The sequence below is a fragment of the Tiliqua scincoides genome, chromosome 1 (genome assembly GCF_035046505.1).
Source record: "Tiliqua scincoides isolate rTilSci1 chromosome 1, rTilSci1.hap2, whole genome shotgun sequence".
Taxonomy (NCBI): Eukaryota; Metazoa; Chordata; class Lepidosauria; order Squamata; family Scincidae; genus Tiliqua; species Tiliqua scincoides.
This window is the reverse complement of record NC_089821.1, coordinates 47,847,392-47,862,131: the sequence shown is the minus strand read 5'-3', so window position 1 is coordinate 47,862,131 and position 14,740 is coordinate 47,847,392. Positions and strand designations below refer to the sequence as shown.

Below are 14,740 nucleotides of genomic sequence, written 5' to 3'. Positions count from 1 at the left end.
GTAAAGAAATATTTTCTTTTGTCTGTTCTAACTCTCCCAATCTCCCATTCAGCCTGGCATTACACTGGACATCTAACTAGCTGGCACAGATCCAATTAGCCCAATGGAGCAGGCTGGCATGTTATTCAGGGTAAGGGAAAGATAGCCCTTATCCCGAGGTGACCTCCATCTTGCTCCTAACCTGAATAGGCTTCAGCGCAGGCCATGTGACCTGGTTGTTCTAGCCAAGGTCAGAATTGCACTGTAAATTGGACAATTAAGCTATACACACATAAAGCAACTATATGTAAAATGTCAATATAGATTGCACGGCTAATCAACATTTCAATTTCTACAGCTTCAGTAATTTAAAGTGAAATACTATTTACTATTTAGTCTATCCTCCATATCTACTTTACCCAGCCTTCGCGCACTGGAGAGGACACTCTGTTCCAGAACCACCATTCAAAGCGCGATACCATAGTCTTCCAAGACTGAAGGATGCCAACAAGAACTATTTACAGTACAATCCTAAGTTGCGCTAGAAACAGGTTGGCCAGCAGGCCTGTGCTGTATCCAGTACAAGTTTTGGGTGCTTAGTGGCTCAGCCCGGAGCAAGAGGAATCACTTTTCCTTGCCATGGGGAGAGCCACTGCAGCCCCAATGGGGCTACTCGGATCTGCGCCACCTCCGGAGGTAGCGCAAATCCGAGCAGCCCAGGGCTAGCCCAGACTGTCCAGGAACAGTTAGGATCCGGCATAACAACCAGATCCTGGCCCTGCTTCCCACTCTCCTTCCCCGAACTGTCTGCCACCCGCCCTGAAACGCCTCCTCTCTTCCTGCTCCTCCTCACCCTTCCCTTGCCCAACCAAGACCCCTGTGTAGGTCGAGCTCAGTCAATGCAAACTCACCATTCCTGGGGCCCCTGACAGCGCAGTTCGGCTGGTGCAAGTCCCTTGCACCGGCCTAACTGCCTCCAGGTTGGCGCAAAAGTGCTTTATGGCACTTTCATGACATTCCTGGTCTGGCTCAAGGGACGTGCCAGTTAGGATTGCACCCTTAGTCACATTACAAAACATGAATACAATGAACTTACATTTTTGAATAGCTGCTCTGCAAGTTCTCTGACATGCTTCAACATTTTTGATGAATTGGTTTCCTCAGATTTAATTCTTTCTACTTCAAATGCTACCAACTTAAAACAAAGAAATATGTTTTAATTAATTCAAAATGAAATTATGGCTTGAGTATAAAAGGATACATCTCATCATGTTTTATATTACATACAGGATTCCTTATTCACTTTTTGTAGAGGCAGGCACTGATTGAAAAGAAATTCCATATCTGACATTCAAGACTAGACACTTCAGATTTAGAGTTATGGATTTCTAAAAGATTTTGATATACATCACTAAATGTAATCATTTATTTACAAGGCGCTAGTCATATGCCATCTCTTTCCATTTCTTTATTTAAAGTGTGATGTTTTAATAAGTTAGGGGTGTAATGTCAAAATCCATTAGGTTCTATGGGTACTGTGTTAAGCAATCAGAAAGACAAATGGCAAATCAAGTTAATACTGAACAAGGTAAGATTTATCAATCTTTAGACTTTTTTTCAATAGATAAAATGGCACTGCTCGTGTTAGTTATGAAGATTTAGCTGTTTTGTGGATTTCCCCAGGCCTCCCAATACTTATAAGGCATTAAAAATGTCACTTATGGTTTCACAGAGAAACTGGAAGTGACTTTTTCCTACTGTTGGGCTCAGTCTGAGCCCAGCAGAGGCCGCAGACTCTGTGGGTCTGTGGGTTCTGCTGAGCTCAGAGCAGACTAGAGGAAAGGGGAGTGGAGCTCCCCTTGGATTCGGAAGGTGGCGGGGAAGTAGTTGCCCACTTAACCACGGGGGATTCTGGAATGGAACTCGCATAGGAAAATGTGTAGAGTATGAAAAACATACTACAATACTGCTATATTGCCTCTTTTTATTTTTAAAGGTGTTCCAAAACGACCATAACAAAGCAGCAATATTTATAATATTGTGACTTAAAAACAATGTAAAGATTTGCTTATACAGGTTGTCCTTTGTTATCCACTGGGGTTCCGTTCCAGAACCCTGAGTGGATATAAAAATCCGTGGATAAAAAAAATGGAAAAATAAGGACCCACTTCCAGGTTTCTTTCCCCGCATTGCTCCTAATGGAATAAGGTTGTGCCTCAACATCCGCAGGGGTTTGATTCTGGGACTCCCTGTTAATACCAAAAAATGTGTTAAATAAAAGCAGTTTTAAAAAATTAAAAAGTGCGTCCCTTTATAATTGTGGTTTAAAAATAGCTTTTCTTACTTTTGTAGAGAGTCAGTCAGCAATTAGAAATGCAAAGAGCCCCTTGCCTTTGCCTGGCTCAGCTGAAGAATGGAATGATAGCTTGCATGACTGTCTCTCTACAACAGTAAGAAAAGCAGTTTTTTAAAACTGTGATTTTAAAGGAATGCATTTTTTCCCCTCCTCTGGGGATCAGCACATTCCTTCTCATTTGCAGTGGCCATTCATGTTGAGTCAAATCCATGTATAAAAAATCCATGTATAACAAGGTTGGACCTGTATGTTCATTATGTGACTGAATATTCACAGTGGTTTTAATGCAATGTCTTTACATAATGAATGTAGTCACCACAATATTCTTAATACATTATTATTATGATGATTTAAAAATAGCTATTGAAAATTATCTCAATAATCACATGTCTTTAAAAATGGTTTCTACCTCATCAAAGAGATCACAGGATCTGTAGGGTGGGCCTCTCTCTGACACAAAACCAGCAAATGCCATTCCGTTCAGAACTTTGGTAAGGAAATCATTCTCGATCAAGCCTCGCTGACCCAAGAAGGCTGCCTGCAGATATAAGTAAATCTTAAACTAGAAAAATACATTTTCCTATTATCCTATGCAACTGTACCAAAACAGCAAAAGGGGCAGAAGGATAGTTGAAATAGAAAGTGAAAATACAAAAGGGAAGCATTAAATGCTTTTAATAAAACCAAGCAGTGAATTAACCAAGGTTACTGTAAACAAAATAGAAAAATATTTCCATCAACACACACATGTTCATTCCAAATATGCTAGGAATGTGTTCAGAAGTCTGTTTTCTTTCAGCAAACAAAAAATTGTGCAAGGTAAGATGCAAAATAGTTATATGCTAAATCAATTTAACAGTTGTGGGGCAAAGAACAGAAACGCTTTTGAAACAAAATGAGATAAAATTATAAACATAATTTTTGATCTGGTTGTGCCTATAAGGTACCAAAAAAAAATCCCATTGAGCATATTATCCCTCCTATACCCATGCCTCTCCTTGAGGCCATCAATTTGTAAGATCGGACAAATAAAAAATTGTATGTTGGGTGGGGTGGATTGTTACTAGACAATCAAGAAAATTGTGAAAAGTTTTTTCTTCATGCTCAGTCCAGTTGGGGTCAGAAGAGATTCTCTCCCCCAAGATCAGATAGGCTAAGAAAGATTTGATTCTTTATTTTTCTTTATTGAACCTATTTTGGCTGGCTAGCTGGAGTCATCTGGATCATTTTACAAAACTATTCACTGAATTATGCAGCTACATCCAATATGATGCACATTATTCACTCCTGCTCTCTGCCAGTGGCACTTTATTATGAACTAGGTGATGTATGTTAATCTGTCAGGAGGTAACTTATGTGCCCTGTAAAAGAAGGAAACCTACAAAGGGGCAGACAACAACATCATCACACAGTTTTCAGCTGTCAGACTTCTATGTCCAGACTAAATTATTCAGAAATTCCATGTGTAGCAATGGTAAACATTATTTGTAATAATCAGTGACATGCAATTTGAGTTTTAGGACAGCTTTAAAAATGAAAGCAAAGAAAATCCAATTTACAGAATTCAGCAACTTGCCTATCTTGAAATATTGAAGTATAATGCTACATATTTTAACCTTTCAGGACAGTGGTTCTCAAACTTTTAGCACCGGGACCCACTTTTTAGAATGAGAATCCGTCAGGACCTACCAGAAGTGATGTCATGACTGGAAGTGACATCATCAAGCAGGAATATTTTTAACAATCCTAGGCTGCAATCCTACCCACACTTACGCAGGAGTAAGTCCCATTTACTATCATCGTTAAAAGCATATACATAGTAGCTTGTAAAAAGTACAGATCTGTAATATTTTATTTTTAATATATTAGACTTGACGCTACCATGGTTTGTGACTGAGTCTGGGAAAATATTGAAATGAATGGGGACCCACCTGATATGGGCTCGCGACCCACCTAGTGGGTCCCGCAGTTTGAGAAACACTGCAATTTAGGACAAACACAGCAACCTTATATGGAAGCTGATAACCCAGTTTTGTTTTTACCTTGTGGAAGTTTATGACAGGTTCTGAATGGATCCTGATTAGCTGAAGGCAAGATCTGTATCCTTGGAAAAGCTGTGCGAATAATCTAAGAAATACTCCTCGCACCTCTTTATCCTGAGAAAGATGAGCAAATTGAGTATAATTATCTTCTCCACAAATAAGCCAAGGGAGGAAGTTTGAGAAATCCCCTCTCTTTCACTTTATACATATTTCTAGAGTGCAAAAAGCAGGATATAAATTTAAAATTAGAATTATAAAGTTATTTCATAAGAGTTTCAATGGCACAAAAAAGCAGCAGTCTTTCAGGGCAATCCTATGCATACTACTCAACACTACTGAGGTCAATAGAACCTACTCTCATAGGCCTTGATCACTGTGAATAGTGTTACGCTTTTTCAGAGCCAAAAAATGTAACTCCCAAACACATATTTAGAGAGAGCTTTCCATTTGGCATTCAATCTTGAAAGGTACAAGACTTACCTTTCATTTGTGTTTCAAACTTTAATCAAAACCAGAGTTTAGCCTACTTCTGGGTACTTTCAAACCAAAATAAATGGCATAACTACAATTGCAAGAATGCCCAGGTGATGTCAACTAATACTTAATGAGGTGTGTTTCAGAATATCAGTTAATTTTAACTGTGCATAACCTCATGATGGATCCCCAAGACAGGATTGGTATTCTATCAGCATACTGTTGTCCCCCTACCAGGATTGGCAGAGGTGGTCTTGAGGGTAGTCTTGGCATCCATGCTGAGCCCCCCTTGTCTAGGACAATTCAGAAGTTCATGGGCTCTATGACAAACACCAGCCTAATATCTGTTCTCACTCACTCTGCAGAACACATGCTCAGTTTGGTATTTGCTGCTAGGAAGTTTGATAGTGCTATAAGGATGGGAGAATTTGAAGTAACTTCCTTGTCACAGACTGATCTTTCTGTATTTCCAGTGATAATGCACCATAGTTGTCAATATAGGAAGGTCAATATAGGAAGGTGCCTTATATGGAGTAAGTCCAGTGGTTCTTGAACCTCCCCTGATCCTTGTAGCCATTGGCCACGGCTCCCCTTTACAACACCTCACCTCAGTCATCCCCAAAATGGGGGTGAAGGTGTTATAATTATACACTAGAAACCAAAAAACAGCTGCCAGCACTCTGGGGCTGCAATCCTAACCACACTTACCTGACAGTAAGCCCCACTGAACACAATAGTACTTAGGATTATGCCCTGAGTTTGTTAGCAGCACACCTAGAGGGTTTTGGAAAAGGGGGGAGAAGTGATGAATTTGCGGGGGGGGAGAGACTGTTTTGTGTGTATCTGTTAATTGCAAACTGATGCAAACAGACACAGAGACTGTTTGGCTGCAATTCTAACCTCACTTTCCTAGGAGTAAGTCCCATTGAACACAATAGGACTTACTTCTGAGTAGACCTAGCTAGGATTGTGCCTTTTGTCTTACATAACATAAGAACATAAGAACAGCCCCACTGGATCAGGCCATAGGCCCATCTAGTCCAGCTTCCTGTATCTCACAGCGGCCCACCAAATGCCCCAGGAAGCACACCAGATAACAAGAGACCTCATCCTGGTGCCCTCCCTTGCATCTGGCATTCTGACATAACCCATTTCTAAAATCAGGAGGTTGCGCATACACATCATGGCTTGTACCCTGTAATGGATTTTTCCTCCAGAAACTTGTCCAATCCCCTTTTAAAGGCGTCTAGGGTAGACGCCAGCACCACATCCTGTGGCAAGGAGTTCCACAGACCGACCACACGCTGAGTAAAGAAATATTTTCTTTTGTCTGTCCTAACCCGCCCAACACTGAGTGGATGTCCCCTGGTTCTGGTATTATGTGAGAGTGTAAAGAGCATCTCCCTATTCACTCTGTCCATCCCCTGCATAATTTTGTATGTCTCAATCATGTCCCCCCTCAGGCGTCTCTTTTCTAGGCTGAAGAGGCCCAAATGCCGTAGCCTTTCCTCATAAGGAAGGTGCCCCAGCCCCGTAATCATCTTAGTCGCTCTCTTTTGCACCTTTTCCATTTCCACTATGTCTTTTTTGAGATGCGGCGACCAGAACTGGACACAATACTCCAGGTGTGGCCTTACCATAGATTTGTACAACGGCATTATAATACTAGCCGTTTTGTTCTCAATACCCTTCCTAATGATCCCAAGCATAGAATTGGCCTTCTTCACTGCTGCCGCACATTGGGTCGACACTTTCATCGACCTGTCCACCACCACCCCAAGATCTCTCTCCTGATCTGTCACAGACAGCTCAGAACCCATCAGCCTATATGTGAAGTTTTGATTTTTTGCCCCAATGTGCATGACTTTACACTTACTGACATTGAAGCGCATCTGCCATTTTGCTGCCCATTCTGCCAGTCTGGAGAGATCCTTCTGGAGCTCCTCACCATCACTTCTGGTCTTCACCACTCGGAAAAGTTTGGTGTCGTCTGCAAACTTAGCCACCTCACTGCTCAACCCTGTCTCCAGGGTTGTCTCCCTGCTTACAATAGCAGCCAACAGAGTACCCCCTCCCCACACAAAAGGAGGCAGGAGGAAAAAGAGGGATGGCTGAAAAGGAATGGGTATTTTTATTTTTAATCAATTTTTGGAGACAAAGCCATCAAGAGTGGCTTTTTTTTCTTTTTTGAAGGGGGAGGAAAAAGAGAAAGGTGAAGAACCGTGGTTAAACTGACACAGAGCCCAAGCCTATGTAGGTCTACTCAGTAGTAAGTCCTGTTTGAGTCAATGGGGCTTACTCCTGGGAAAGTGTGGATAGGATTGCAGCCACATAGAGTAAGATTACAACTCACCCCAAAGTAGATGGGCGAATGCTCACACACATACACCCCAACAAGCAGATGCCACCCCTATTTCCTCCAGACAAGACAGAGGAATGTAGGCTGGGGCATTTGGACACTCCCCCCACTAAGAGCGGGCTGGGCTCCCTCCTTCCCAAGCAGACGAAAGTGCTGCAATGCTCTCTCTAGGTCAGGCTTCCCTCCCAGTTTGAAGCCTGCCAGGAGCTTGCCCTGAGCTGATGAGATGCAGCACCTCTGCCGCTGCCCAGCCAGGCTTCTCTCCCACCTCCCCCCACCATGTTTCACATGCCCTCCCAGCCTCACGATCCCCCTCCCACCTCATTCACAGCCGCAGAAAAGCAGCAAGTCAGCAGGCAGTACATACAGCTGAGCAGAGCAGAGCAGCTACAGCCACCTCTCTCCCCAGATGCCTCACAACACCCCTGTGGGCTAGCCATGCCTCCCTAGGGAGGCGGAATGCACAGATTGAAAACCTCAGAGTAATTTCATTGGTCCATCTAGAACATGGTCCAATCCTATCCAATTTTCCAGAACGGATGCAGCTACAATGCAGTTCTAAAGGGAACAAATGTTCACTTACCTTGAGAAGGCCTCCATGACTGCCCCCCCACCGCAGGATGCAGCGTACCCTCACTGGAACGGCTGCATCTGCACTGGAAAGTTGGATAGGATTGGGACCTCGGTCTCTAAGGTTTCAAGCAGGAAATTTTCTCTGCCCTATCTAGAGATGCAAGGGTTTGAACCTCAAGCCTTGCATGCAAAGGATGAGATCTACTAATGAGCGATGGTCCCTCTCCTAGACATGAGAGATACACTACATATAGCTTACACTAAGAACCCATGCATACAGCCATTCAGTTTTTTGCATGATGCCTGCTTAGCAAATGAAACACTACAGGGTTACTGCAACTGAGCTACAAGTAATACCCCTCAGTTTACTCTGAGCTAAACTGCAAATTAGGAACAGATATGTAATACTGTACAAACTATTGAACCAGGATAGGGACATTACAGAATAATGCACTGCAAAGTAATACTCTAAAAAGATGATTTTCTTTAAAATCAGTGAAATGTTAGTGTATTTAAGAACATACAGTCTAAAATGTTTTGGAAGACTAAAAGAAGCTGATCAGGAATACAACTTCATTACTAAAGAGTACAAAGACCCCAATTCCTTATTATAGCATAAGAAATATAATGTCTTACCAACATTTTGGAATGAGATAGAGCTGTTCGTGGGGGAGGAAATGCATAATCTGCTGTTTCCAAATCTGGATGTAAAACCTACAATTTCAAGAAACGAAATTTCAAAATAAGTATTATTTTGCCAACTTTTCCCCAGTTTTATTTTTCTTCAAACAGACTGAACAATATTCATATTAAATTCTACAGCTCAGGCCTGCAGCTCATTTAGTTCCATACCGGCCCTTTTTGGGAAGAAAGGCCAACAACCCTGACTGCAGGGAAAATGGACTAATGAAGTATTAACCAACTAGCAAAGAATTATAAATCAACTATAAAACAATCAACTCTATTTCAAAACTGGAGAGGGAGAGCAAGATAGATACTATTGAGAATGTCTATATAAGAAATTACAAGGGAAATATTGACCAGAGAGAATTTACAGTGCGCCCTTCTCATCTGCAGGTTCAGTACCTGCGGATTTGACACAGTGCGGATGCTGACCTTCCCATGCCTCAGAACACCTCCTGGATGCAACCAGAAGGTGCTTCCAGGAAGGTGCAACCAGGAGGTCCTTTGAGGGCTTTCTGCATCCACAGAAATCAGTATTTTGGGGGGGGGGGTCCATGAACAGATCCTCCACGGACACCGAGAGCCCACTGTATTTATAGATGTTTTATTTGGCACAACTTGAATTTTCCCAACATATTGATCTTAAAGGGTAAATATTTTAAATTATTTGGCCACAAAAAGATAATATTTTTCTCCAACTCCCAAGACCATATAATTATACTTACTAGAGAGAGTGCAGTTTGAGTCTGATGAAGCAGTGGTTCTGGGAGCTGGGACAGATGAATACATTCAGGAATTTTAATTGTACCGCCATCCAGGTCTGCAATGATTACATCTAACTAAAAGGCATGACAAATTAATAGATTGTGAGATAACATGTAGAGTGTTTATCATCATAAATATGAACACAATTAGAATATTAGAAAGAAGAATAGAAAAATCATATGGGACAACCCTTGATAAGTGTTTAGAAGACGGTTAGATACTGAATATGGTGGCTTGATTCCTGACAACAGTTCATTGCTGGAAGAACTATTATAATGATGATAGTGAAAGGTGGATGATAAGAACTCTCTTAGAAGAGGCAGTCTCCCTTCTCTATCATGCAGGAGGTTTATGTTTTAAGAAAAGAGCAGCTGTGAAGGGGCATTTTTGATACGACTGTGACACAGGAGTAAAATCTCTCTCTCTCTTTCTCTCTCACACACACACACACACACACACACCCCTCTCTCTCATTGCTGTTGTTCCAATCCTGATCTCACAGAATCATCTGAATTTACACATATGGACTAGTGAGATGATTAATGTCACATCTAGCATTGCTCTTAAGTTTGGTTTCAGGGGACCAGGGACCTGGCTTTATCTGAGAGTGTCACTGGGTGGGCAGGCAAAAGTAAAAAATTCTGATCCTCAGTTCTTCATCTGTAAAATGAAGTGTTTCAAACCTGATTTTCAGATGTGACCAGGCACTATAATGCCACAAGAAATTCTATGTTCCTTTTATGGTTTTTGATATTATCCGCCTTGTCCATTCACTGCAGTCACCCGCCCATAAGTTGATCTCACAGATAAGTCTAGGGCAGGTTTTGAGCCCCAAATCATTTTCTATTACCCTTGGGTAAGTCAGGGGTTGAACTTAGGGGGGATCTGACTATAATTTCGCCTGATTTTACTCAAGGTCAGATCCTGAAAAATAACCTTCCAGTAATTGTTACCTAAAAACTGTACAGTTTCTAATTTATTAAAAATACAATAAAAGATCATAAGATGCATTTTTGTTCATTGACTTTTAAAATTCTGGTCTTCACAACATTTGTGTAAACACTGTCAGAGTAAGTGTTGTGCCTGTAAACAACATACCAGTAGAACCATTAGTCAAATCCTTCTTTAAGTTGCCTGGTGTGTTAAGCCAGAGCCTCTACATATAACGTGCAACATAAAACATGCAATTGGGAGTGTGCAGTTCAGTTCACAGCAGGGAGACAAGCAACAAGGACTCAGCTGCACACAGTTTCATCCCTCTTTACTCAGAAGCAGACCCAGTGCTTTCCATGGTGTTATTCTTAAGCAGGGGTGCCCAAAACCTGTCTCAGGGGCCACCTGCGGCCCTCGAGGACTCCCAATCCGGTCTGCGATTAGCCTCCAGTTTCTAATGAGAATCTGGACCTCCGGAGACTTACTGGAGCCCTTGCTGGCCCAATGCAACTGTTCTCAGTGTAAGGGCGACAGTCTGACATCTCGCATGAACTGTGAATGAAGGATCCCTCCATTGCTTGCTGTTTCACGACTGTGATGCTGCTGCAGCAGCAGCAGTGAAGGAAAGGCCGGTCTTGCTTTGTGTAAGGACTTTTATAGGCCTTGAGCTATTGCAAGACCTTCATTCATCCATATAAGTTCCATCTCTAATATATTCATTATTGAAATGTAAATTAATCCTTTTTTATTCCCGGCCCCTGGCACAGTGTCAGAGAGATGATGTGGCCCTCCTGCCAAAAAGTTTGGACACCCCTTTTCTTAAGCAATGGTGCATTGCAGCCTGGGACCTTGTTTCAGATGGAAAGGAGGATCCCATCCTGGGGTTTTAAAAACCAGACCCCTAAACTTGGGGGGGGGGGTGAAATTCTTTGCAAATGATTTGCCAGAAATGTTCAGAGGTAGCAACAAAAGAAGGAGGCATTTCCCTTCTCCAAACTGGAAGGGAGAGAAAGAGGCTTCTGGGAATTGTGGGGAGGCTTTGTGGGAGTATGTGCTGCATTCCATAGCAGCAGCCCATACAGACTACAGTTCCCAGAAGTGCCTTCACTTCTCTTCCTGTCTGGAGAAGAGGCTAAAATGGCTGCCTCTGAATACCGTAATTACTGAAAAAAATTCTCCTTTTTCTTCACCTGCTTCTCAGCCCATTTCCATGCCCCCCCCAACTTCACCAGACAGCTGCTGAGCTTCCACAAGCCTCCCAGAAGCTCCCAGAGGACCCTGCCCCCCACCCACTGCATTGACCCGGGTATAAGTCGACCCAGGATCTCAGGCTCCATTTTTAGGCATAAATTTTTCGACCTATAGGCGAGTATATGCGGTGATTGCTTTATGAGCCTTGGAAATTTTTCCCCAGGATTTGATGCTGAACAATTTCTCTATAATATTACTTGAATGAATAAAACCCAGCTGAACATACTTACAAGTTCATGAACATCATTATGAAAGACAGAATGTACACCAATGATAAAAGGTGTAGGTGAACTAAGAACTTCCAGGAGCTGCGCAGGGAGAATTGGAATGTATGGGTAACTGGAAAGAAAGTGAAGAAAAAAAATTGCAGAAACTAGTTTTTTTGGAACAAACTTTGTATGAAGTAGCTTTTTTGTGCTGGCCATTTCTAAAAAAATTTAAAACTGTAATCTGCACTATAGCAGCTAACACACTTTTGAAGGATGGCATGCTTTCTATTTGACATGTCTTTTTAAGAGCATCTTGTTTCTCTAGAAAGATTTTTATCTACATCTTTTACATGAGAGTAGATTCTCTTTAAGATGCAAACTCAATAGTCTTGTGGCACCGCACTTATGCAGCATATGCTTTTGTGGATGACAGTACACTTCCTCAAACTCAGCATAAGATATTAAATAAGCATAAGACATTAAATTCCCATGGAATCTACAGATAGTGAAATATAACATTAGGATGGAAAGCATAATCCTCTCTAAAATAAACAAAAAGTTGTAAACACATCCCTGGATTCAGATAACACATTTGAGATTACTTCATTCCAAACACAAAATGATCTATGTATAAAAGCAGCCAATACAGGTGGTACCTGATCATCCACTGAATTTTCATCTGAAGATGTGACTCAACGTGGGTTCCTGCATTGAACCCCGATCAGACCCGACCTGAGCCCTCCAAATGCCCCCCCAGCTCTGGTCGCATCCAAAGAGTCTTCTCGGGCCCAAGGAGGCCGCGTGTGACTGCCCGCTGTCTCTGTGGGCCCCATAATGCCTTCTATAGGCAAAAAATGCCACTTCCGGTTTTAGGCAAAAACCAGAATTGATGTTTTTATGCTTTAAAAGGCATTCTGAGGGCTGGGAAGGCCATGGGCAGTTGCACACAGCCTCTTTGGGCCTCAGAACGCCCAAGTTAAGAGGGTCTGACGTGCCTGACCCACAGGTTTCGTTACCTGTGGTTTTTGGTATCTGTGAGGTTCTGGGAACGGAACCCCTGCAGAAAATGAGGTACCACCTGTAGCCTGATACAAGATCTAAACTGAAGAAAAAAACATTTCAATTATATAAAAATGGCTACAATCGATTATTTCTCTAACTAAACAAGCATTTTATTGACAACCCTATGTGGAATACTTAAGATAGACCTACATATAGAATACAATGAAGTGATTTCAGTTTACTTAAAGCGCAATCACAAGCATGTTACTCTGAAGTTCACTGCACTCTAAGCAGTGCACTGCAATCTAAACAGTGATGCTTACTCCCAGATATGCATGTTTAGGATTGCAACCTTAACACCTAATAAAAAAGAAATATATTAACTATTCAAATGGTTCAAATGATGGTTTAGGATTGCAACCTTAACACCTAATAAAAAAGAAATATCATATTAACTATTCAACTGAAAATGATATTTCAGAAGGAGAATCTCTCCATGTTGGCAACCTTCAGTCTCGAAAGACTATGGTATCGCGCTCTGAAAGGTGGTTCTGGAACAGCGTCTAGTGTGGCTGAAAAGGCCGATTCGGGAGTGACAGTCCCTTCCACACTGGGAGCAAGTGCAGTCTGTCCATGGTCTGTCTCCCTGGCTATGGGCCTTCCTTCTTTGCCTCTTTGCCTCAGTCTGTTGGCCAAGTGTCTCTTCAAACTGGAAAGGCCATACTGCACAGCCTGCCTCCAAGCGGGCCGCTCAGAGGCCAGGGTTTCCCACCTGTTGAGGTCCACTCCTAAGGCCTTCAGAGCCCTCTTCCAGATGTCCTTGTATCGCAGCTGTGGTCTACCTGTAGGGCGCTTTCCTTGCACAAGTTTTCCATAGAGGAGATCCTTTGGGATCCGGCCATCATCCATTCTCACGACATGACCGAGCCAACGCAGGCGTCTCTGTTTTAGCAGTGCATACATGCTAGGGATTCCAGCTCGTTCCAGGACTGTGTTGTTTGGAACTTTGTCCTGCCAGGTGATGCCGAGGATGCGTCAGAGGCAGCGCATGTGGAAAGCGCTCAGTTTCCTCTCCTGTTGTGAGCGAAGAGTCCATGACTCGCTGCAATACAGAAGTGTACTCAAGATGCAAGCTCTGTAGACCTGGATCTTGGTATGTTCTGGCAGCTTCTTGTTGGACCAGACTCTCTTTGTGAGTCTGGAAAACGTGGTAGCTGCTTTACCGATGCGCTTGTTTAGCTCGGTATCGAGAGAAAGAGTGTCGGAGATCGTTGAGCCAAGGTACACAAAGTCATGGGCAACTTCCAGTTCATGTGCAGAGATTGTAATGCAGGGAGGTGAGTCCACATCCTGAACCATGACCTGTGTTTTCTTCAGGCTGATTGTCAGTCCAAAGTCCTGGCAGGCCTTACTAAAACAATCCATGAGGTGCTGAAGATCTTTGGCAGAGTGGGCGGTGACAGCTGCATCGTCGGCAAAGAGGAAGTCACGCAGACATTTCAGCTGGACTTTGGACTTTGCTCTCAGTCTGGAGAGGTTGAAGAGCTTTCCGTCTGATCTGGTCCGGAGATAGATGCCTTCTGATGCAGTTCCAAAGGCATGCTTCAGCAGGACAGCGAAGAAAATCCCAAACAAGGTTGGTGCAAGAACACAGCCCTGCTTCACTCCGCTTCGGATGTCAAAGGGGTCTGATGTGGAGCCATCAAAGACAACAGTGCCCTTCATGTCATTGTGGAAAGATCTGATGATGCTGAGGAGCCTGGGTGGACATCCAATCTTGGGTAGCACCTTGAAGAGGCCATCTCTGCTGACCAGGTTGAAAGCCTTCGTGAGATCTATGAAGGCTATAAAGAGTGGCTGTCATTGCTCCCTGCATTTCTCCTGCAGTTGTCTAAGGGAGAATATCATATCAATGGTGGACCTGTTGGCTCAGAATCCACACTGCGATTCTGGATAGACGCTCTCTGCAAGTACCTGGAGCCTCTTTAGTGCAACTCGGGCAAACAGCTTTCCTACAACGCTAAGGAGAGAGATGCCGCGGTAGTTGTTGCAGAGAATCTCTAAAGTTCTGATAATGGTGGCATTAACTGTTGGCATTAAATGGTGGCATCTC

The 14,740-nt window shown here is 42.8% G+C and overlaps 1 protein-coding gene across 6 annotated transcripts in view; it reads right to left on the bottom strand.

The window, feature by feature from the left end:
• Positions 1 to 14,740, bottom strand: part of SBF2 (SET binding factor 2) — a 344,987-nt gene that overhangs the window by 142,404 nt on the left and 187,843 nt on the right. For all 6 annotated transcript variants that reach the window (XR_010794990.1, XM_066639834.1, XM_066639835.1 and 3 more), the window contains exons 8-13: positions 11,647 to 11,755; positions 9,193 to 9,306; positions 8,420 to 8,497; positions 4,378 to 4,491; positions 2,745 to 2,873; positions 1,076 to 1,174 (exon numbers count right to left, since the gene is read on the bottom strand). Coding sequence is in view for 5 of the 6 variants with exons in the window: in XM_066639834.1 (XP_066495931.1) it covers positions 1,076 to 1,174; positions 2,745 to 2,873; positions 4,378 to 4,491; positions 8,420 to 8,497; positions 9,193 to 9,306; positions 11,647 to 11,755 (643 nt within the window). In the remaining variant the exon portion in view is untranslated. The remainder of the gene's footprint in view (positions 1 to 1,075; positions 1,175 to 2,744; positions 2,874 to 4,377; positions 4,492 to 8,419; positions 8,498 to 9,192; positions 9,307 to 11,646; positions 11,756 to 14,740) is intronic.